The sequence below is a fragment of the Balaenoptera acutorostrata genome, chromosome 9 (genome assembly GCF_949987535.1).
Source record: "Balaenoptera acutorostrata chromosome 9, mBalAcu1.1, whole genome shotgun sequence".
NCBI lineage: Eukaryota > Metazoa > Chordata > Mammalia > Artiodactyla > Balaenopteridae > Balaenoptera > Balaenoptera acutorostrata.
This window is the reverse complement of record NC_080072.1, coordinates 39213458-39238874: the sequence shown is the minus strand read 5'-3', so window position 1 is coordinate 39238874 and position 25417 is coordinate 39213458. Positions and strand designations below refer to the sequence as shown.

The window sequence follows — 25417 nt, the reverse complement described above, 5'->3', positions numbered from 1 at the left end:
ATGTGTGTGTATGTGTGCGGGGTTGGTGATGGGGGTAGATTGGTCAGGGTAGGCCTGACTGCTCCACACAAAGGGAACAGGTAGTGGACGAATCCTAAAACAGAAGAGTAGTAGGAGATGAGTTCAGAGAGGTAACAGGGGGAGGAAAGCAGGATCACAAAGGGCCTTCTAAGCCTCAGAAATTTGGATTGAACACTGAGTGAAATGGGAAGACATTGGAAGGTTCTGAGTAGAGGAGTGATATAATTTATTTATCTTTTAATAGGATCATTCTGGCTGTTGTGTTAAAAACAGATGTAGGGACTAAGGAAAGAAGAATGCTTTTTAGGAGGCTTTTGAAGTAAATTAGATGAAAGATAACGGTGACTTGGATCAGCACTGGATGTGATCAGATTCTAGATGTATTTTGAAGATAATTGGTTCTTGATGAAGAATCAAGGATGACACCAAAGTTAGAGTATTGAGTAGGTATCACTGGAGGTGGGAAAGCATCATAGAAAGATTGAGAGTTTAATTTTGGTCACATTGAGTTTGAAATGTCTATTAAATATCCAAATGGAGATATTGAGAAGGGAGCTTGGATATAAGAATCTGGAATTCTGGAGAGTGGTATAAGTTGGAAACAAATTTGGGAAGTGTGGACACAGAAATGGTATTTAAAGCTATGAGACTGGTAGAGATCACCAGGAGAGTGAGTATAGAGAATGCCAAGGACTGAGCCGGGGGCATTCCAATATTAAGAAAAGGAGGGACTTATAAAGGAGACTGAGCATGAGTACCAGTGAGATGGGAGGAAAAACAAGTGAGTCTGGGGTCTTAGAAAGCAAGAGAGGAAAGTGTATCAAGGAGATACAACTGTGTCAAATACTGCTGACAGGCCAAGTAAGTGGAGACTGTTTAATTGGCCACTGGATTTAACATCATAAAGGTCAATGGTGACCTTGAGAGAAGCAGCTTTAGTGGAAGGACATGAGGGAAATCCCACATGGAGTGGTTCAAGAGTGAAAGGAAGAAGAGGAATTGAAGGTAATAAGTATGGATAATTGTTTCAAGGAGTTTTGCTCTAAAAGGGAATGAAGAAATGGAATACTGGTGGCAGGGAAAGGGAAATTAAGAGGAGGATTTTTAAAGGTTTTTAGGGCATATTTTTGGGTGCTGATGAGAGCAACCCAGTAGAGAACAAAAACTGATGATGAGAGGGGAAACTGCTGAATGATGTCCCTGAGTAAATTAGAGAGGATAAAACCTAGTGGGTAGAAATAATGATCTGTGGTAACAGGGAGAAGGCAGATATGGTAGGGGCAGATAGTCTTGGGGGTCTGTAGAAGTTCTTGTATTGCTTTCATTTTCTCAACTGAAGAAAATTATATTTCAGGTAACTCTACTAATAAGCAACATAAAAAACCAAGAACTACTGGTCTGCAATAATTTATCTTACTTGATCCACTCATATTTCCCAATGGTGCTTTCTTTTAAAGATGCTCATCTGTTTTTACATATAACCAGGCTAGGAAAACCTAAGTATCTGTTAATAGTTCAACACACATTAATGTTCACCAATAAATATGTGAAACACAGGAAAGAGTGATAAGAGTCAATCAAATTTACTTTTATGCCCTGGTAGAAGGCTCATTTATATGATGATAAATCATTTCAAGTTTTAGAGTACAGGACACTGATCATTAAGAGTTTTTGGTCTAAAAAGAAAGAGTATTCTAACATTTCATATGTAAAAGTGAAGTGGGGGGAGGTGTGATAAAATTGATGATATTTAAGGGTACAAATATTTATATATAACGAGTAGTAAGCAAGCCATAGAGATCTAATGCGCAGTATAATGGATACAGACAATAATACTGTATGATAATTATGTAATGTAATAAATACCGCTATAATGCAATCATATTACAATATATAAATCTATCAAAGTAACACACTGTTCTCCTTAAACTTACACAATGTTACATATCAAACTTATTCAATAAAAAACAAAAGTGAAATGCACTTTTCACAACAGGAGACTGACTTTCCTTATGTGGAGAAATACAGTTTTGAATGGTACTTACCAACAGTGGTCACAGGAGGCTGGGAAGGGTACTGGGAACTTGTTGTGGCAGGATACTGACTGCCAGGTGGGTAAGGACAGCCTGGGTAACCACTAAAGAAAAGAACATAAAACATTAAATGTTAAGATGACCCAACTCTACAGTATCTTTAAGAACCCCATTCAGGGGACTTCCCTGGCGGTCCAGTGGTTAAGACTTCACCTTCCAATGCAGGAGGTGTGGGTTCAATCCCTGGGCGGAGAGCTAAGATTCCACATGCCTCACGGCCAAAAAAACCAAAAAACATTTAAAAAAACCCAGAAGCAATACTGTAACAAATTCAATAAAGACTTAAAATAAACAAACAAACAAAAAAACCCACCCCATTCAGGAAGCTAAGCTTGATATTCCATTGTCTTACCAGTTAATGACTTTACAGTTTTAGAGCTACAGGTGTCTATTCAAGCAAAGCTCTACAAAAATTCCATTAATGACACTGGGTTTACTCTTAAAGTAAATGATTAAAATACTCTTGCTTGGCCCTGGTTTTTTTTTTTTTTTTTTGGCTGCAGCATGCGGGATCTTAGTTCCCTGACCAGGGATCGAACCCGTGCCCTTACAGTGGAAGCACAGAGTCTTAAACACTGGACCACCAGGGAAGTCCCTTGGGCCTGGTTATTTGAGGGTCACCTTCACAGTAGCAGAAAGCAACTTGAGTTTTTCTAAGGGCAGTCCAACAGTATCAGAACTGAGAGCAACAAATATTTTGTGAGAACTTTTCCATTCTGATTTCCTAGCATACAGGGAAATAATATTATTTAATTTTTACCTGTGGTTCATTGATAACCTTTTTGAATGTCTGATCTGAAAATACTCCTCTTGAGATAAAGTTTTAAAAGCTTCCTCTTCACTCTAAGGAAGGTTTGTGTCATTCCTGTATTCACATCAGAGTTGGAAGAAACTTTCCTTATAAGTATTGTCCTCCAATCTCCTATCCAACATTGTTTCATAAATATCATTTACAATATCCCTGACAAATGGTCATCTTTCTCTACTGAACACTAACTGCATTTTGACACAGTAACCTCTAATTAATGGTCCTAAATTTGCACTCTGGAAGATCACTTGAATATTTGAAGACTTCTAACATTTTCCCCTCAGTCTTCTCTTCTTCAGGTGAAATATTTTTAATTCTTCAACCATTCTTCACAGCTCTGATTTTCAGATCTAATCACTTTCCTCTGAATGATCACTAATTTGGCAGTGTTTCCCTTATAATGGAGAAGGAAAAGGAACAGGATGATTACTATAGCTACCTGTTAGTTGAACAATCAATTTTGATGAATCCTATTTTATCTACAATTGTCAGATCTATGACATTTGCAATTCTGATTAACATGCCTTCTATGAGTCCATTAAAATTACTGACTAAAAAGACCCAGCCCAGAGTTCCGGAGCAAGAGCTCTGAGTTGATAGTCAGTAATCCTTTTATAGGGCAGTGGCTCAAAGATTCTCTCCTATGTGTACTACTAGTTCACACTTTATAACTTGTCACCAACAAAAAAATTTTGTGTATAACTTGTTGAGGATTCAATGTAATCATGATACTCTCTTATCGATTAGTATAAAAGTAAAATCAAAAAAGAAAAAGGTTAAGCATTTCTGTTCCCAGTGGACACATGCTGAATGCTACTGCACAGTACTTTTGTTCTAGTCGCTCTAGTAATCCATGCTGCAAGGAAACAATGTCAATCTTATTCAAATTTCTGAATCTACCTTTTTGAACACTGGAATAAATTTGCTTTTTCTGGAGTTCCTCCCATTTTGCATACTTTTTCAAGGACAATTTGTGATTTTATTGCTGAATTTTTCAGTAAGTGGTATAAAACTCCTCTAGGCCTACAGATATTAACTTCAGAGAACTCCCTGTCTCTTTATTTAGTTTGCTTAATTTCTCCTTCGTAGTTATTCTCTATGTTCAGGGTTAACAACTTTTCTTGAGTAAAAAAATAATTTAGTAGTACTATTTTCTATCTTTGTACATTATTAAACAATTTGCCCTATGTAGGAAATCTTTTTCAGATTTTTAAGAGCCCTTTTGGACTAAGTGTATTTAAAAAGAATTTCCCAACACTCTTATATTCCTTTTTCTTTATGTGCCCCTTCAAAATTTACTGTTTATTCTATTTAAAGCACTGTTTTCAAGTGCTTGAGGCAGGAGCTAAAGTATGAATCCATCTCTTCCTCAAGATACTAATAATCAAAATAGGGCAAGATCCCTGTAAACAATCCTGATAGGATAAAGAAAACAATAAATGCTAAATAAAACTTCAGGAAGTATATACAGTTGATCCTTGAACAATATGGGTTTGAACTGTGCTGGTCCACTTATATGCAGATTTTTTTCACTACATACATACTAGACTACTATACAAGCCACAGTGGGTTGAATCCGAGGATGCGAAACCTCAGATACGACAGAGTGGCCCGACTATAAAGTTATACTTGGATTTTCAATTGCAAGGAGGGTCGACAACCCTAGCCCCCCGACCTCCCCCTGATATTCAGGAGTCAACTGTAGTGGAAAATCAATACCAGCTAGAGGAGATCAGAGAAGGTTTGGGGAGATGTGTAATACCTATGAAAGTTGCACCTTTATTAAAACTCTTCAGGGGCTTCCCTGGTGGTGCAGTGGTTAGGAATCCGCCTGCCAATGCAGGGGACACGGGTTCGAGCCCTGCTCCGGAAGGATCCCCCATGCCGTGGAGCAGCTAAGCCCTTGCGCCACAGCTGCTGGGCCTGCGCTCTGGAGCCCGCGAGCCACAACCACTGAAGCCCGCGTGCCTAGAGCCCGTGCTCCGCAACAAGAGAGGCCGCCGCAATGAGAAACCTGCGCACCGCAAAGAAGAGGAGCCCCCGCTCTCCGCAACTAGAGAAAGCCCATGCGCAGCAACGAAGACCCAACACAGCCAAAAATAATTAAAAAAAAAAAAAAACACTCTTCAGTCCTCCTACTCATAACCCTATATTCTCCAGCCATATTAGAGTGTTTCCTTATTCTTTCCTGGGATTTTTTTTGGCTTTCACATCTTTGATTACATAAAATTGAGTGGGCTGAACTTAATAACCAGTAAGTTTCCTCTGATATAAAATGTTATTACTGTTTGCTGCTCCCTCCACCTCTAAATACTTACTTTTCTTTTAAACCATTTCCTTCATTTATGAAGCTATCTCTAAGCTCCCACCTCCAAATCAGATGTGACCTCTCCTTTAAAGCTGTTTATCACAGCACTTAACATTTTCTGTCTTTTCTGATATCAGAAACTGTTTTCTAATAATACATGCTTGCTAGTACATATACCAAAACTGGAACAACTATCCTTGACATACTTTTTAGTTTCCTTGTATACACGCTGCAAGGTGCTAAATAAAACTTTCAAAAGATCTTAAAATTTTAAAGAGACCTTAGAGATCATCTAGTCCAACTTTCCACAGCAAGAATAAATATTCTCATATTCACTGTTGTAAAATAAAGATTCCTGAGTCACTGATTTACTAATTCTCCTTTAGGATAAAGCGAGAAGAGAAAGAGGTTCTGAGGCTCTTCTGCCAAGACCTTGCATATGCAGAAGGATACAGACAGTAATGTGAGTACAGTTACCCTTAACAACTCATTAGCCTGTCATGAGATTAAAAGTTACATTTCAAAAAAAACCCAAAAAACAAAACGCATCAAATCTTTGAAAAATAGCTACCTCAAAAAGGAACTTCTGGGCTTCCCTGGTGGCGCAGTGGTTAAGAATCCACCTGCCAATGCAGGGGACATGGGTTCAAGCCCTGGTCCGGGAAGATCCCACATGCCACAGAGCAACTAAGCCCGTGAGCCACAACTACTGACCCTGTGCTCTAGAGCCCGTGAGCCACAACTACTGAGCCTGCACGCCACAACTACTGAAGCCCGCACGCCACAACTACTGAAGCCCATGCACCTAGAGCCCGAGCTCCGCAACAAGAGAAGCCACCACAGTGAGAAGCCCACGCACCACAATGAAGAGTAGCCCCTGCTCGCCTCAACTGGAGAAAGCCCGCACACAGCAACAAAGACCCAATGCAGCCAAAAAAAAAAAAAAAAGAAATAAAATAAATTTTTTTTAAAAAGGAACCTCTTACAAATAACCTCACAAAAGACACTTTTAAGGTTATGTAAGATGAGTAAGATTTACATTTCTGTCAATATTTTCAGCCTTCATTTTTATCTACAGGTTTCTCTGAAGTGGCTTCATTGTTCAGAAGTCCATTTCCTTATTGTGCTTCTAATAACCATTCCCTATATGCCCAAAGTTCCTTCTTACTAGCAACTGTTCATTATAAAGGCTTGTAATTTCAAGGCTTCAGACAGAATTCCATTTCTAGAACTTAATCAGAAAATTAAAGGCCTCAAGAAATCTAAAATTTACAACTTGTTTATATGTAACAATCATAGGAATCTTTCTCTCTTGTCTCTGACAGATGTTCATCTAGTCTCTGCTTACCCAGATAAATGTAACAGAATAATTACTACCCAGAAAGGCGCCCAAATAAATGTTTGCTAAATTTAACTTATAAGATCCTGCATATTATATATGTATATACATATATTTATTTATGGCAGGTGTTCCAGAATTCTAGCTGCATTTATCTGTGAGGTTCTATGAAGCTAAGAAGAGTTAGCAGGGTTCAAATTTTTTTGTTAATTCCTGTTAATTTCGAGTAGCTGGAAAATTTCATCTAGGCACCAAGTATATGCCAGTCTTGCATTCTAAGTTAGCCCCAAGACCACCTTTGGAAAGTACTCCTAGATTACCCCTGGAACAGGTGCACATTTAAAACATGGATTAATAATTATTTCTTATTGATTTTTCTAGTATGTATTATTCATAGACTGATTTCACTATTAATTTAATTTACCTCTGTTATGTTATTAACATATGGATAATAAAGGTTGGTAGTACGTGTAGTCTATGAACTGAATAAATAAATATGGGGACAAGACTGACCCCATCATATGCACCATTAATTCATTCCCTGTAGTTTACAGAAAAGGTCAGTTTTTTTAGAAGGATATTAAAATATTTTTCTCTGTGGCTGAAGTCATCATAATTAGTATTCCATTAATCTTTCAGCCATTTACACTGGATATACAGAGTTCTTAAAAGGAAAGAAACAAGGATTTCAAGGTACAAAACTAATCAAGATTATTGCCATTTCCCCACCCCTTTCCTCTCTCTAAATAGAATGCAGCTGCATTTCTCTAAATGGAAAAAACTCCTCTTGAACTATGTATATACCATAAAATTTTAGCAATAAACTGAGTTTTCCCTTCCATTAAATTGCAACTAATTTCACTTTAATGCCCTAGTTAGCACCCATTATTTTTATTCTAGATTGAACAGAATTTCTAATACAATTATTCAAAAGATAATTTTTCATTACCTGGGATTGGGAGGGTATCCGGATGGGTATGCAGAAATTCCACTTGGCATGCCTGGCATGTAGGAAGCTAAAAATAATTTTTAATATTTTAAAATAGTATGCATAGTCCTGGATATATAGGGTATCAAATAAGACATACATCACCATCAAACCACAGCAAAATTTCATACAGTTAAAGAATTCAAATCTCAGCACTGAAACAAAACACTCCAGCCATATTAGTTCTTCACTGCAACTAATAAATATCTTCAAATCACATAACTCTAAAAGCATTAAACATGACAATTCCAACAAGGATTAACTGGCAAACAGGTCAACCTGGTCAGCTCTTCAAGCTCTCAAGGAGTCTATAACCTGAGACAGGAGCCAATTCAATTTGGAATTTAGAGGAAGGTAATTGTGCCCTCCTCTGGTCCAAGGTCAGCTTCTTAGAAAGTGACCTCTTTATTACATCTAAGATATCTTTTGATATTTTCTTGCAAGATTATGTTGACCGATTAGCACAGCTGGTTTTGTTGGCTTAACTGAGGACTTTAAACCACTTCAAATTACTACAAGAACTCCTAAACAAAACTTATATTCAGCCAGACTGGTTAAAACAAACAAAAGCTTGGAAATACTAGGTGGAAAAAGGTTCAAATCTAGCAAGCATAAAGAATGCTTTATATGTATTTTAAAGAGAACACTAATGACAAAGAAGTAGTCAGTGGTGCCAAGAGGCTAACCAACATCGAGGAAGAAAAAGAGAAGTTAATTTTGGCCTTAACTGGAAACAACTTGTCTGAGAATCAAATTAACCTCAGTGAAATTTTTCTCACTGAATATAATGATGAATTAGCCCTTAATCCAATCAGTAAATATTTTAGTGCCTTTCTGTGAAAGGCACTGGATTAAAAAAAAAAAAAAGAAAGAAAGAGAATTCCTGGCCTCAAGTTGCTTATAGTCTAGTGAAGGAGATAAACAAGAAAAGAATAAAAATACAGAGTGATAAGTGTCATGACAGGGGAAGTACAGAGTGATATATATGGGATCATACAGGAGGTAGCTAATTAAATGTAGGAGGTGGGGGTAAACAAGAGTGATCTAGTAGATGAATGGTATACAAAGGCTTGAAGAGAGAAGTGGAACACTCAAAAAATAAACTTTTACAGCACAGAATGCAAGTGGATGGGAGAAGTATGCTGGGCTCTGACTAAGGGCCTTAAACGTCTTTATCAGAGTTGCTGAGCTGACATCCCCAAGTATCAGTGTTCATAGTCTTCTTGTTAGGATGAATCTATAGATGTCATAAGTAAATTTTTTCTTAAGTATAATGAAGCTAAGGATGATGTTCAATGTTATTTCATAAAGGGAAAAAAACCTCCCAAAATGTCGTAATTGCTAGATCTCATAAAACATTTCTTCCTGGGCCAAAACACAGTTGATCTTTATGAACATCAAAAGATGAGGCCACTATTAGGTGTCAGCAACATATACAGTCAATTACTAGTTTCTCTCCCCATTCTAGTTTCTCTTAAACACATATAAACCACCACTTCACAGTTATAAGCAATTTCCTCATAATTATAGGCAATTTTCCTTTCTAAGGTTCTGAAAAGCTAGTAATTTGACCAAAATCTTCAAATTTTGATTTTGGGAAACAACAAAAGTTGAGTCCAAGACTGGTAAGGAAGCAGATAATGAGGTGAAGTAATTTCAGAGCCAGAATAAAATGGAATACAAATAAGCATAATATATGGGGTTATTATAAGGATTAAATAAGAACTAATATGAAGTGCTTAAATGTGTCTCATAGTTACCACTGAATAAATGTTGACTATTACTGTTAGTTGTCAAAAAATGAGGTTTGGGCACAACACTTTTTTAGTGTGACTTATAGCTAGCTCAAAAGTCGTCCTAAAACCAGAGATGAAAAATGTTTACAGTAATGATAATAATAATAATAATAACAGAAGTATATAATTTCTTAACTAGACGATCGTATTTGTTTAAGTATGGATCCAAATTTCTGGGCTGTTCCTTGATGTGTGGGTGTAGGACGGAATTCAGACTTTCATTTCTTTGCAGTCATACATAATAATAATGAATATCATTTAAATGTATAAAAAGTATTAAAACTGTAATGGATAGACAATAAGTTGGTCTCTTTTAGTAATTTACTTATATTAGCTCTATATTGTTTAATGTGATTTATAGTGAGTGAGTGCAAAATGGAAGTGTAATAGTGATCTCTTTAGTGAGGTCTCTTTCTTGAATGCTGCACTTCCAATGTTAATATAAAACTAAAAGAAATTTAGGAAAAAAATGTTGCTTAGGGGACTAACATTCTGAAAAGGTTACCTTTATCTTAAGTGGTCACTGGCTATGTTATTTGAGCAAATAAATGTGAACGATGATCTAGGAAATATTTTGCATTTCAACATTAGATGGGCAAGATAATTCTACCTTGGATATTAAAGTCAACAGAATTGATTAAGATGAAAACAAATTTCTGATCCAAAAGAATCCCTAGAATCTTTATTAAAAGAGCAACAAAATGCTACAACCAAGCTTATTCTGGGAAAGCAGGGAAGGAAAAGGAAATGGATTCAGAAAGTTCTGTTAGATTCTCATTCAGCTTGTTAGTCAAGATGCTCCTCAAGGCAGAATGGATTAAAAAGGAAGAGGATAATTTTCAGAGGAAGGAAAATGAAAGCTCACATAATCTAACTTACAAGATAAATTAAGTCTGGTTAATTATCTTAAACAAAATTTGTTTAAAAAAAATCGCAGCTCAAAACACAATGAACAGGTTTAGTAAAGTCAAAACAAGTAAGTACAACCAACTCTCAATTATCCAGGGTGATTTTAAAGTATCAGTAAGAATTATTTTTGAAAATCCCAGAAATAATAGAGATAATGTACACCAGTTAGGGGAGAATTGATATTGACTCCATGCCCCCACCCTCTCCACTCAAAGTAAAATCATGAATTGGTTGTACTCAAGAGAAGAAAGCTGAGAGCTAGATGTCCATGGTGTACACCCAGAATAGCTGAATGTGAATGATATAGTTTACTTTATAATTGATTCTTATCTACAGCACTGATCCTGGAGTTGCAAAGAAAAGGTCAGATTGCCTTTCAAGTCGTATCTGCTTCCAAACGGATCGAATAAAGCTATTCCATGGCATGCATAATTAAAAAAAAATTCCAGCTCTATTCCAGCATTCTTTCTCTTCCATTTTGGAATCTAGCACACCCATAGTTAGATTTCTACCCACAAACGAAAGCCCAAATGCCAGTCTTTGTTGGGAATCTGTACATGCAGATGTGGGGCCTCAGAATACCTCCAAAAAATCCACTAACTTGATAAGCTAAAAAGCAAAGTGAAGTCATCAAAAAAAATTTATTTACAAGATTTTGTTTTCTTTTGTTTATATGAGTTTAAAAATCAAATCTCAGTTCTACTTACTATTTGGTGGCCCTGTTGCCTGGTATGGTGGATAGGATGCTGAAATAGTAGGACGAGAAAAGACTGGAGGTTCTTCTCCAAACACCACAATCATAACTTGAATAAGCCCCAACAAGTCTGACTGTGGCTAAAAACAGAAAACAAATTTAAGTCATTTACAGATTTACTTTTTGGCAATAAGTAAAAGTCTGGCCATTTCTTATCTGTTTTCAACTTAGCTCGACAATTTCCTTTGTAGGACCCCAAACATGAAAATTCCATTTAATTAATTTAATACAGCTAGGTGATTTCTACTTATTATTTATGTGTACCAAGGCTGCTACTTCATGTATATGAAAACAGCACTAGCCAAAGCAGTATACTGCAAAATTCAGATGGTATTGTTCTTCACTTGACTCCATACAGCTAACCAAAATTTATTATATTTCCAGTGGACAAATTAAGGATTCTGGTACGAACTCAGGGATAGATGTAAGCAGTAGTCACAAATATTATTTAAGGCCTTTAAAAGATAACAATGTTACCTTGGAAACACGTGTTCCTAGATTAATTTTTATTAAAGATAGTATATGCACTCTGAAATTATAGGTAGACTCCATTTTAGAAATCACTAGATTGGGCTTCCCTGGTGGCGCAGTGGTTGAGAATCTGCCTGCTAATGCAGGGGACACGGGTTCGAGCCCTGGTCTGGGAAGATCCCACATGCCGCGGAGCAGCTGGGCCCGTGAGCCACAATTGCTGAGCCTGCGCGTCTGGAGCCTGTGCCCCGCGACGGGAGGGGCCGCGATAGAGAAAGGCCCGCGCACCGCGATGAAGAGCGGTCCCCGCACCGCGATGAAGAGTGGCCCCCGCTTGCCGCAACTGGAGAAAGCCCTCGCACGAACCGAAGACCCAACACAGCCAAAAATAAATAAATAAATAAGAAAATCCTTTAAAAAAAAAAAAAAGAAATCACTAGATTGTTGTACAAGATATAAATTATTAAAGGATCTTTCCTTCCAATACCATAGTTACAAAGAGAGTGCCTATATCCCATAAAGGCTGCTAAACTTTTTTCTCAAGTATCTATTGATCACTAATTTAAGACAAACTATGCTAGGCAAAGTTGTTCAAACTGACTTATCTGATGGTTCTGTTTTCACCCATTATATTTTGTGTATATCTCACCTCACATACTTCATTCATTAGTTCATCAGGTTCTGAAGGATTACTCAATTATCTTGATCAGCTAATCATCTTCATAACTTCCCTTCTCCTGATAGAAGAGTTTACCAGCAGCTTTCAACTTTCCAAAGCACCAATTTTGTTCCATTCTGTCCCAACATATGGACAGTGACAACAGATAACATTTCAGAAAGCTTCTTATGAAAACTCGCTGATTCTCACTATTCCAATACCCTTCTTATGTTTGTCTGTAAACTTACATGCTGAGACAGGGAGTAAACATGTACAGTATCTGTGTAGCACCAAGGAGTGTAGGCTGGAGATTATGGCTGGTGTGTGTGGGGTTGCTATTGAGAATCACACAATTTAATATCTTGTTAATTATTTAGTCCAACAAAACTCCCTAACTAAATCATAAAATGATTTTAAAATCAGGCACTTTAAAAATTGAGATATAATTCACATACCATAAAATTTACCATCTAAAGGTGTATAGTTCAGGACTTCCCTGGTGGTGCAGTGGTTAAGAATCCGCCTGCCAATGCAGGGGACATGGGTTCGATCCCTGGTCCGGGAAGATCCCACATGTGACGGAGCAACTAAGCCCGTGCGCCACAACTACTGAGCCTGCGCTCTAGAGCCTGAGTGCCACAACTGCTGAGCCCACGCGCCACAAGTGTGGAAGCCCACGCACCCTAGAGCCCATGTGCCGCAACAAGAGAAGCCACCACGACGAGAAGCCCGCACACCACAAAGAGTAGCCCCCACTCGCCACAGCTAGAGAAAGCCCACGTGCAGCAACAAAGACCCAATGCAGCCAAGAATAAATAAATTTAAAAAAAAAAAGTGTATAGTTCAGTGGTTTTTCTCCATCACCACTGTCTAATTCCAGAATATTGTTATCATCCTCAAAAGAAATCTGTCCCTATTAGTGATCACTTCCAATTTCCCCCTCCCCTCAGCTCCTGGCAACCACAAATCTATTTTGTCATTGGATTTGCCTATTCTGGACATTTCACGTAAATGGAATCATACAATACGTGTCTGCCTTTTTTCACCTAGCATAATATTTTCAAAGGTTAATCCACGTTTGTAGTATGAATCAGTACTCCATTTATACAGTCTTATAACCATAGTTTTGTCAAGACAAATTTTATTTTAATTCTTTACCATACCATTCCTTTCACATTAAAGTCTTTGAAGGAAGGAAAATTGTTAATACCTACTTCCAGGCCTATTATAAAGCAACAGGTCATGAATATTTCAGAATGACAAATGACTAATTCAGAATGATACAGGATACAAAAAAATGTAGCAAGAATATTAGTTTATTTTAGCTCAAACACCTAAGGGTCAACTGAAACATATAGTATCTTTATAAAATTGTTTTCCTACTGAAAACCCTGAAAACTTAGAGCAAAATTGCTTTCTTCTCTATCCCTTTTTGTTAGCTTTTCCAGCAAGCAATAAAAAGGACAGATTTTACATTCTAAGCAGTATATGATACATGTTCAGGATTAGGATTAATAAGCAATTGAATTAGTAAGATCAAGATAAATGAGAGCAGCCCTAGTTCACGTTCTGTGCCATGCTAGATTACTGCAACAGCCTTCTGTGCGGCTTCTAGCTTTACTTACTGATTATGATTGAGAGAATTTTCTATAAAAGTTCACGCTCCCCTCCCATTATACCATTCTCAGTTGCTGCTGAGAATCAGTTGCTTAGGCAGAAACTACATTTTCCAGTCCTTCTTGCAACTAGTTTTTACCAACGGACCATAAGCAGAAGAGATTTAACTTTTAAGCCAAGGTGCACAAGAAGGAGGGCCACCAATCTCTCTTTGCTTGTCTTCCTTGATGCGGAGGACTCTGAAGCCCTGGGAGATGGTGGCACAACAAACTGGAAAGCGCCTGGTCCCTGAAACTCAAGTGAGGGAAAGCTGCCTGCCAGTGAGGAAGACTCCCAGTGGACTATTATGTGAGCAAGAAATTTCCAGTGTTGTCTCTAGTATCTGGGGTTTTGTTTTAGAGCAGCTAGTGATTTTCAGTCAGAAAACTAATTAATGTATTTATCTAGTACACTTCAGACATTATACCAAATAATCATTGCATTTAATGCCTTACTTTTGTTCAGAAATCTAAAATGACTCCCAACTGCCTATTACAGGACGAAGTCCTTAGCTAAAAATCAGGACCTTCCATGATATAACCTTGAATACCATACCAAAGTTAGCTACCATTATGTCTTTTTTGTTAGATTTGTGGAATATATCATACATACAGAAATGTATAAAACATATGTAACTTTAAAGAGTAACAATAAAGAATTTGTGTAGCTATCATCCAAGTTAAGAAATAGAAGATTGCCAGCAACTTACAAGTTCCTGACTGCATCCCCCTCTATTCTATAGAGTTACCCACTTCTCTGACTTAGCAGATAATCATTCTTTTCTTTAAACTACCTTATAAACAATTTTCTAAACAGTATGTTTAATTTTTTCTGTTTCTGAACTTCATATGAATTAAATCAAACTGTGGATTCTATTGAGACTTATATCAACAATGTTTGTAAGATACATTCCTGTTAAAGAGTATAGTTATAAATTCATTTTAATTGCTGTATGGTGTTCCACTGAATGAATACACAACTTCTTTATTCACTCTCCTGTTGTTAACAGTCATACGGCTTGTATCCAGTCTTTGGTTATTTATGCTGCCATGAACATTCTTGCTCTGTTTCCTAGTATGTATGTGCAAGGGTTACTCTTTTTTTCTTGGCTGCTGCGCGCGGCCTTTCTTTAGTTGCATGCTGCGTGCGGCCTTTCTCTAGTTGCAGCGCGCGGCCTTTCTCTAGTTGCAGCGAGCGGGGGCTACTCTTCGTTGTGGTGCGCAGGCTTCTCATTGCAGTGGCTTCTCTTGTTGCGGAGCACAGGCCCTAGACGTGCGGGCTTCAGTAGTTGTGGCTCACGGGCTCTCCAACACAGACTCAGCAGCTGTGGCGCATGGGCTTAGTTGCTCCATGGCATGTGGGATCTTGCTGGACCAGGGCTCAAACCCGTGTCCCCTGCATTGGCAGGCGGATTCCCAACCACTGCGCCACCAGGGAAGCCCACAAGGGTTACTCTTGTGCAGTAGTTATCAACTGGGGGTGCTATTTTTGTCTCCCAGTGGATATTTAGAAATGTCTAGAGACATTTTCAGTTGTCACAACTGTGTCATGCTACTGGCATCTTGTGGATAAAGGCCAGGGATCCTACATCCTATAATGAACAGAACAGCTCTCCCACAATAAAGAATTATCCAACCCACAACGCCAGTAGCACTGAGGTTGAGAAACCCTGCTCTAGTGTACATACCAAGGAGTGGAACTGCTAGGACATAGGGCATGGGCACTTACAACTGTACTAGGTAATGCCAAACTAATTTCCAGAGTAGTTGTGTCAATTTTGCTCCCATCAGCAGTGTCTAAGAGTTCCCTTTGCTCCACATCCTCTCTAACCCTTAGCGTTGTCAACTGGTAGTGCAAATTTAATGTGCATGTAATGGTATCTCGTTATGGTCTTAATTTATATTTCCCTCACTACTAGCAGGATTAAACATCTTTTCATATGTTTACTGGCCATTAGGATTTCTCTTTTGTGAAGTACTTGTTCAACAGTTTCATCTATTTTTCTATTGGGCTTCTTTCTTTTAATGATTCCCAAAAGTTATTTTTATGTTCTGGACGTTACCCTGTGGGTGTTAAGTACTACAAGTATATTCTTTCAGTTTGTGGTTAGTCTTTTCACACTTTTTAATGTGTCTTTCATGAACAGAAGTTCTTAATCTGCATAAGCTCAAGGTAAAATTTAGTAGTCTTTTCCTTTATAGTAAAAGTTTTCCATCTTGTTAAAAAAAACCCTCACCTATTACAAGATCATGAAAGGCAGTCTCCTATATTATGTTTTAAAAGTCTTATTTTTTTGCCTTGCACAATCTACCTGAAATTGATTTTTGTATATTATACAAATAGGAATCTAACTGTCCTAACTCCATGACTGAAGTTAATCTTATCCCCACTTACCTACTATAATACCACTGTTATACGTCAAGTGTTTATGTATAGGCATACCTTTTCTTACTGTGCTTAGCTTTATTGTCCTCTGCAGATACTGCAGTTTTTACAAATTGAAGGTCTGTGGCAACCCTGCGTTGTCAGATGATGGTTAACATTTTTTAACAATAAAGTATTTCTTTTTAATTTATTTTCTTGAAGTATAGTTGATTTACAATGTTAATTTCTGCTGTACAGAAAAGTGATTCAGTTATACATATATATATTCTTTTTCATATTCTATTATGCTTTATTATAAGATACAATATTTTTAATTAAGGTATAAATACCGTTTTTTTAGACATAACGCTATTGCACATTTAATAGACTACAGTATAGTGTAAACATAACTTTTACATGCATTGGGAAACCATGCAACTTGTGTGACTCATTTTATTGCAACATTTTGCTTTACTGCAGTAGTCTGGAATTGAGTCCGCAATATCTCCAAGGTATGTCTGTATAGTGGATCTTTTTTCTGGGTTATTTATTATGTTCCATCTATCCATTTGAATATTTCTCTGACAATTCCATACCATCTTAATTACTAGTTATTTAAAATGCATTTTGATACCTCTAGGGCAAGTCCCTTCCACCTTATTCTTCTTGGCTATTCTTAATCTTTTGCATTTCCATATAAACTTTGGATTCAGCTTATCAAGTTCACAAAATCAACAAATATGCAAAGAAACAAACACTTCTGTTAAGAAATAGATCAATTTGTAAAGAACCAACATATTTATAATACTGAGTCTTCCAATCCATGAATAAGGTTCTCTTTTTTTGACTTAAGTCTTCTTTAATATCTTTCAATAAAATCTGGAATTTTCTCCATAATGGATTTGTACATCTTTTGTAAGGTTTATTCCTACGTCAACAGCATTAAAAATATAACATATTTATAAACCAGTTCATTAATTCTCTATTCTGCTGAGTCTAATCTGCTATTAAACCCATCTATTGAGTTTTTTTGTTTTGTTTTTTAAATTTATTTTATTTTGGCTGCATTGGGTCTTCGTTGCTGTGCGCGGGCTTTCTCTAGTTGCAGAGAGTGGGGGCTACTCTTCGTTGTGGTGTGCGGGCTTTTCATTGCAGTGGCTTCTCTTGTTGCAGAGCATGGGTTCTAGGTGCGTGGGCTTCAGCAGTTGCAGCACGTGGGCTCAGTAGTTGTGGCTCGCAGGCTCTAGAGCGCAGGCTCAGTAGTTGTGGCACACGGGCTTAGTTGCTCCATGGCATGTGGCATCTTCCCAGACCAGGGCTCGAACCCGTGTCCCCTGCATTGGCAGGCGGATTCTTAACCACTGCACCACCAGGGAAGTCCCTCTATTGAGTTTTTAATTTTTATTATTCTATTTTTCAGTTCTAAGATTTCTATTTGGTTCATTTTAAATATAATTATATTACAATTAATTCTCCATATTGAACATATTAACCACAATCATTTTCAAGTCTGTGTCTGATAACTGGGTTACCTGGGGGGTGGTATCCTGTTTCTACTGTCTTTTTTCCCTCTTTGTCCTGTCTCTTGATGTACTTGATAATTTAAAATTGTACATCGGACACTTCGTGAAAAATTAGACAAGGCTCTATATATTATCTTCTTCCAGCAACAGTTCACTCTATCCTATGGCCGGCAGATACCGTGAGAATCACCTTAATATAATCAGGCACTGAACTGATTCAAGGGTGGAGTTTTATAGGGCTTATTCTGCCTGAGTTCCCACTCATGGGGTGTATTCCTCCAGTGGTGCCAACTGAGAGCCTAGGATGTTTACTCATACCCCTCCTCCTTTTGAGTGGTTCCAAACTCATACTGCCTCCTCAACCTAAGACTGCTGAGAACTTGGCTATGAATTTCAGAGGCTTTCTGCTTAGCTTTTTAGCATCTTGTCTTTGAAATTTAGGAATTCAGCATATCCCTTAAGGGGGAAACTCAAAGTATCTGGCTCGCTTCTTTGTAGCTTCCTTTTCTCCCAAATCTTGGCTCCTAAGATACTGGCTGCCTGGCACACAGAACAGCAACTGTTGTCTTTTCAGCCCTGTGAGAGTGTTAGAAACTGTGCAGTCTTCTTTGCCTCTAGCTAATGCCCTCTGCCCAGATTCTCAGCCTCTCACTCTGTACCAAGAATCAGTAAATACTCTTAGGGAAAACTGGCAGAATGTTGACTCATCTCTTTGCAGCAAGGATCTTGGCCCTTCAAGTCCTAATTGCCTCAACAGTTCTCCAGAGCCTTCCACAGATGTTGTTTGTACTTTGGCTTTTCTAGCACTTTTTTGGATAGAAACTGCCAGAGCTATACCATCAGAGGCAGAAACAGAAGTTTCTTACTAGTATTACTTCTTGATAGGAACACTTTGAGTAATAGATTTGAACAGTTTCACAAATATATGCCACCAGTATACTATTGGGTTGGCCAAAAAGTGTGTTCTGTTTTTAAGTAAAAATAAAAGGCACATTTTTCATTTTCACCAAGAACTTTATTGAACAACGTTTTCATCCTTTTGTTCCACTACCTTCTGCCATTTTTCAGGCAACTTCATAATTCCATATTCCCAAAACTTTTTATCTTTTTGAGCAAAGAACTGTTCCAGGTGCCTTTTACAGTCTTCCAGGGAATTGAAATTTTTTCCATTAAGAGAATTTTGTAAAGACTGATATCAATGGAAATCTGAAGGTGCAATGTCTGGTAAATATGGCGGATGTGGGCTTCCCTGGTGGCGCAGTGGTTGAGAGTCTGCCTGCCAATGCGGGGGACACGGGTTCGAGCCCTGGTCTGGGAAGATCCCACATGCCGCGGAGCAACGGGGCCCGTAAGCCACAGTTACTGAGCCTGCGCGTCTGGAGCCTGTGCTCCGCAACAAGAGAGGCTGCGATAATGAGATGCCCGCGCACCGCGATGAAGAGTGGCCCCCACTCGCCGCAACTAGGGAAAGCCCTCTCACAGAAACGAAGACCCAACACAGCCATAAATAAATAAATAAATAAATAAATAAAAATTAAAAAAAAAAAATATGGTGGATGAATCAGAACTTCCCAGCCAAGCTGTAACAGTTTTTGCCTGGTCTTCAAAAAAACACGCGGTCTTGCGTTATCCTGATGGAAGATTATGTGTTTCCTGCTGACTAATTCTGGATGCTTTTTGTCAAGTGCTGCTTTCAGTTGGTCTAACTGGGAGCAGTACTTGTTGGAATTAATCATTTGGTTTTCCTGAAGGAGCTTATAATAGAGGATTCCCTTCCAATCCCACCATATACACAACATCACCTTCTTTGGATGAAGACCGGCCTTTGGTGTGGTTGGTGGTGGTTCATTTCGCTTGCCCCATGATTTCTTCCGTTACACATTATTGTACAGTATCCACTTTTCACCTACCATCACAATTTATTTTAAAAACGGAACGTTTTCATTACATTTAAGTAGAGAATTGCATGCGGAGATATGGTCAAGAAAGTTTTTTTTTGCTTAACTTACGTGGAACCCAAACATCAAAGCGATTCACATAACCAAGCTGGTGCAAATGATTTTCAATGCTTGATTTGGCTATTTTGAGTATGTTAGCTATCTCCCACGTTGTATAATGTTGACTGTTCTCAATTAACGTCTTGATTTGATTGCTATCAACTTCAACTGGTCTACCCGACCATGCAGCATCATCCAGAGAGAAATCTACAGCATGAAACTTCGCAAACCACTTTTGACACATCCGATCATCACAGCACCTTCTCCATACACTGCACAAATCTTTTTGTGCGTTTCAGTTGCATTTTTACCTTTCATGAAATAATAAAGCATAATATGCCAAAAATGTTGTTTTTCTTCCATCTTCAATATTAAAATGAATGGCGACACAAAAATCCACCAATTTTGATGTGTTTTTAAATGCACGTTGATAGGACAGCTATCACATACAATCTAACAAAATTGTTTCGAATGAAGTTAAAGACAACTAAGTGCTACTAAAGCCATCTTATGGAAAAAAACAACTGAACCTTTTGGCCAACCCAATATATGTATTTTTTCAAATAAATAAATAAATTTATTTATCTATCTATTTATTTATGGCCGCGTTGGGTCTTCGTTGCTGAGCGCGGGCTTTTTCTAGTTGCAGCAAGTGGGGCTACTCTTTGTTGCGGTGCATGGACTTCTCATTGCACTGGCTTCTCTTGCTGTGGAGCAGGGGCCCTAGGCACACAGGCTTCAGTAGTTGTGGCTCACGGGCTCTAGAGTGCAGGCTCAGTAGTTGTGGTGCACGGGCTTAGCTGCTCCACAGCATGTGGGGCCTTCCCGGACCAGGGCTCGAACCCATGTCCCCTGCATTGGCAGGTGGATTCTTAACCACTGCACCACCAGGGAAGCCCCCCAATATGTTTTAAATGCATTTCCCATATGTGAATTCTATCTATTCTTAAAGGTTCAACTCAAGCAAATAAAATAGTGACTATGCGTATTCTATAAACTACCAAGTTCTATAGAAATATAAGATATGTTTCATTTATTTATTTATTTATTTATTCTTATAAATTCATTTACTTATTTATTATTTATTTTTGGCTGCATTGGGTCTTCGTTGTGGCACGGGGGCTTTCTCTAGTTGTGGCAAGCAGGGGCTACTCTTCGTTGCGGTGCATGGGCTTCTCATTGCAGTGGCTTCTCTTGTTGCGGAGCACGGGCTCTAGGAGCACGGGCTTCAGTAGTTGTGGCACGTGGGCTCAGTAGTTGTGGCTCACGGGCTCTAGAGTGCAGGCTCAGTAGTTGTGGCATGTGGACTTGGTTGGTCTGCAGCATGTGGGATCTTCCCGGACCAGGGCTTGTACCCGTGTCCCCTGCATTGGCAGGAGCATTCTTAACCACTGCACCACCAGGGAAGTCCAGATATGTTTCTTTTAAAGAGCCTTTTTCAATTACCCAGGTCAGTGATTAGTGATCTTATGTGAATTTATTCTCCTTTAATCCTCCTTGAGAGTTAACAGAAAATAAATGCTAGTGAACAAAATATATAAAATACAACGAATTCACAGAACACTCTGTTAATACTTACGTGTTTCCATTCATGTAGATAAGGAAGATATATCTTCCCATTAGCATCCACATGCTTTCCTGTTTTAATAGTCATTGAACTAGTAGGCTTAACAAAACAGATAGGGGGATTATATGGGTATGTGTCCAGCAGCCACAGGCATATTGGAATATTATATGTAGTACCTGAGAAAGAAAGAGAAACTTCAGTTACTCTACTTTTATTATTTTTCAATAATGGCTTAGTAGGTAAGCAAGAAAGAGCTACAACTAAGCAACACTTTTTAAAAAAATCACAACAAATATTTTATGTTTCAAAGTTCTGTTTAACATCAGTTTCTCAAATTTTCAGTTTGTAAAATACATGAGCAGGATTAAGGAGCTAATTAATTACTACTCTGCCAGTGTAGTAAGTGTACTTACTGCCGTAAAAACGTTATTCACAAATTATCTTTTGGTTCAAGCCATTCTTTGTTATTTGACTCTTGTCGCTTCAGTTAATAAAGTTCACTAGTAAAGGATACAGAAGGAAGACCATAGATAATGGTGTCCTTTCAGAAAGTGATATGCTAGACTTGAAATTCCCTTGCCAAAAGTCACACTGTAAGACCTAATCCAAGTGTCAAACAGATGCTGACTGGTGGCCACAGCTTGACCAATGAATATGGCATTTTCAGTGGTAGTTTCAGAATCAATGATGTCATCCCCTTTCTTTTGCTTTATGTAATAGAATCTCTCTCAGTTGAGAACTTTGACTATATATAGTCAAAATGAACAGTGTTTCAAAGGATCTGATAGTTAATATACTGAACATAAATCAAAGACTTTTCTTCCTAAGGTTAAAGCCCAGTGTCCCAAGCAAACATTTGAATCACCTAACATAATTCAGATACATTTCCCCCACTCAGAAACAGTTTTACTTCATAAAAGTATATACACATAAAATTCACTTAAAGAAATCAGTTATGGGACTTCGGATTTATTTTTCACCCAAAACTACTTCTACAATGAAAAAAAAAAAGACTCCAATAAAATATATCCTAATACATAAAACATAACTTTATTTCCACCATCTAGAATTCTTTGCTTTGTGAAAATGATGGATTCTCCAGAATTACTTAGGCTTAGGAACTGTGCCGTACAAAAAAAATGGTGAAGGAACAAAGGTTTAGTTTAAATAAAATTTACATATATGTATGCGTATGCGTGTGTGTGTGTGTGTGTGTGTGTGTGTATGAAAAAGAGAACCCTTGTGCACTGCTGGTGGGAATATAAATTGGCACAGCTACTATGGAAAACAGTATGGAGATTACTTAAAAATTAAAAATAGAACTACCATATGATCCAGCAATTCTACTTCTGGTTATTTATCTGAAGAAAATGAAAACACTAATTTGAAAAGATATATGCACTCCTATGTTCATCGCAACATTATTTACAATAGCCAAGATATGGAAGCAACCTAAGTACCCACTGATAGATGAATGGATAAAGAAGATGTGGTATACATATACATAATGGAATATTACTGAGCCATAAAAAAGAATGAAATCTTAAAAAAAAAAAAAAAAGAATGAAATCTTGCCATTTGTGACAACATGGATAGACCTAGAGGGTATTATGTTAAGTGAAACAAGTCAGACAGAGAAAGACAAATACTGTATGATTTCACTTATATGTGGAATCTAAAAAACAAAACAAATGAACAAACAAAACTAAACAGAAACAGGCTCATAGATAAAAAGAAGAGCTGGTTGCCAGAGGGGAAGAAGGTGGGAGGAGAGAAATAGGTGAGGGAGATTAAGAGGTACAAACTTCCAGCTGTAAAATAAATGAATCACAGTATGATATGTACAGTGTGGGGAATACAGTCAATAATTATGTAATGTTTTGTATGGTGACAGATGGTAACTAGACTTATCATGTTGATCATTTTGAAAGGTATAGAAATATCAAATTGCTATGTTGTGTAACAGAAACTAACACAGTGTTATAGGTCAATTATATTTCAAACACACACAGATAAACAAACAAACAGAAAAAGAGATCAAATTTGTGGTTATCAGAGGTGAGGGCTGGAGGGAAGGGAGAATTGTAGGACAGTAGACATAAGGTACAAACTTCCAGTTATAAAATAAGCAAGGGGACTTCCCTGGTGGCGCAGTGATTGAGAATCTGCCTGCCAATGCAGGGGACACAGGTTCGTACCCTGGTCCGGGAAGATCCCACATGCCACGGAGCAACTAAGCCCGTGCGCCACAACTACTGAGTCCAGGTGCCACAACTACTGAAGCCTGCGCGCCTAGAGCCCGTGCTCCGCTACAAGAGAAACCACTGCAATGAGAAGCCCACGCACCGCAACGAAGAGTAGCCCTGCTCGCTGCAACTAGAGAAAGCTCGCGAGCAGCAACGAAGACCCAACGCAGCCAGAAATAAAAAAAAAAACTAAGTACTGGGAATGTAATGTACAACATGATAAATGTCATGAACACTGCTGTATGTTATATATGAAAGTTGTTAAGAGAGTAAACATCGCAACTTGATGAAAACTTAAGAATTTTTCATCACAAGGGAAAAATATTTTTTTCTGTTTCTCTAATTTTGTATCTATATAAGATGACAGATGTTCACTAAACTTACTGAGGTAATCATTTCTTGATGTATGAAGTCAATCATTACGCTGTATACCTTAAACTTATACAGTGCTATATGTCAATTACATCTCAATAAAACTGGAAGAAAAAAATAATAAATGTCTTTAATTATGTCTACGATAGTCTTCTGCCTCCTTCTCTCTCCCACATACCTTTTTCCCTCACCAGAGCTTACTTCCTGGGGTAAAGGCAGTCAGTAATCCTGAATTTTACTCGTATTTGCTCTATAAAATGCTGATGCTCAAGTGTTTTTTCCCTCTGCCTGGGATGTCCATTCTGTTATGAATGGTTCACTCATCCTTTAATACCAAATTTGAACGTCATTTCTTTGATGACCTTCCCACGTGTTCTTGTTCTCCTCTATAATCTCACAGCACCTTTATATTTCATTATTCTATAACAGGTATAGAATAGTGTAAATATCTATTTATTCCCTGTTTCCCCTATTTGTGCATGTTCTTCCAGAGAAGGTACATCCTTTATTCACCTTTGTATCCCTAGCCCTTTTCCCCCACGCACAGCAGGTACTATATAAAATCAACGGGTAGGTTACTGAGACACAGGTCTTAGCTAGTCACAAGGAATAACTAACAAACAGAGCTGTCCACAGTTGCTCATGAAGCTGAATGCTCCATTATCATTGTAAGTATTCCAGCAGAGGGTGGCTGACTAACAGAGACGTAATTATCCATCATCAGCATTACAACCATAAATAATAGCTACTTTTGATATACCAGCCCCTGTGCTAAGTCCTTTACATACATTATTACAAATGAATTCTTCTTTGAGTTAGGTACTATTATCCAAATGTTACAGATGCCCATTGTCACAAAACTAATAGATTACAGAGGGAGAACTAAAACCCTACTCTGCCCTGACTGTAAAGCCTCTATCTTAGTCACTATACCATACAGCTTCCCATTGTCAGATAAGTTTGAGTAGGGTGGGAGCTGAACTAGGAGGCAGCTAAGATCCCTTTCTAGTTCTAAGATTCTATGAAACAAACTCTTCCAGTGCACTGAGGCACTTATTTGTTGATATATCTTGGTAAGGAAGTAGGGGAAAAAAGCTGAAAATATTAGGTGCTGCTGCCAAATGAAGTTCAATTAGAATAGGAGGTGAAGTTTCTATATTATCATGAAAGTCACAAGAAAGCAAGCTTAAATACCTACAATTCTTTGGCAACTAAATGTGAATTAAAATGCATCTATGCTGGAAACATGAATCACATAAGACATTTACCTCTATAAGGCACAGGAATCGTTCCAGTGAGGTTCATTAGTTCCCTGGAACTGCCATCATTAAAAACTAAAAGGTAAGAATAATGAGTTAATCAACAAGCATTTTCACAGATACTCCCACATAAGTTATTCTTATGTTTCAGAAACAACAGTTAAAACACATTATTACCCTTGAAAGGGACTAACTTGTTAATGTTCATACATTTTGTCCAATAATAAAGTATCCTTTGTTGATTCACTTAATGGGATCAGCTTTTGAATGAGTAAAGATGCTATGAAC

General features: G+C 37.8%; 1 protein-coding gene across 3 annotated transcripts in view; it reads right to left on the bottom strand.

The window, feature by feature from the left end:
* TSG101 (tumor susceptibility 101) overlaps positions 1 to 25417 on the bottom strand; it is a 49559-nt gene that overhangs the window by 16175 nt on the left and 7967 nt on the right. For 2 of the 3 annotated variants that reach the window (XM_057553473.1, XM_007174837.3), the window contains exons 3-8: positions 25139 to 25204; positions 21265 to 21428; positions 10970 to 11096; positions 10845 to 10871; positions 7519 to 7585; positions 2067 to 2158 (exon numbers count right to left, since the gene is read on the bottom strand). In XM_057553473.1, the coding sequence (XP_057409456.1) occupies positions 2067 to 2158; positions 7519 to 7585; positions 10845 to 10871; positions 10970 to 11096; positions 21265 to 21428; positions 25139 to 25204 (543 nt within the window). The remainder of the gene's footprint in view (positions 1 to 2066; positions 2159 to 7518; positions 7586 to 10844; positions 10872 to 10969; positions 11097 to 21264; positions 21429 to 25138; positions 25205 to 25417) is intronic. The other variant, XM_007174838.3, reaches the window with a different exon arrangement.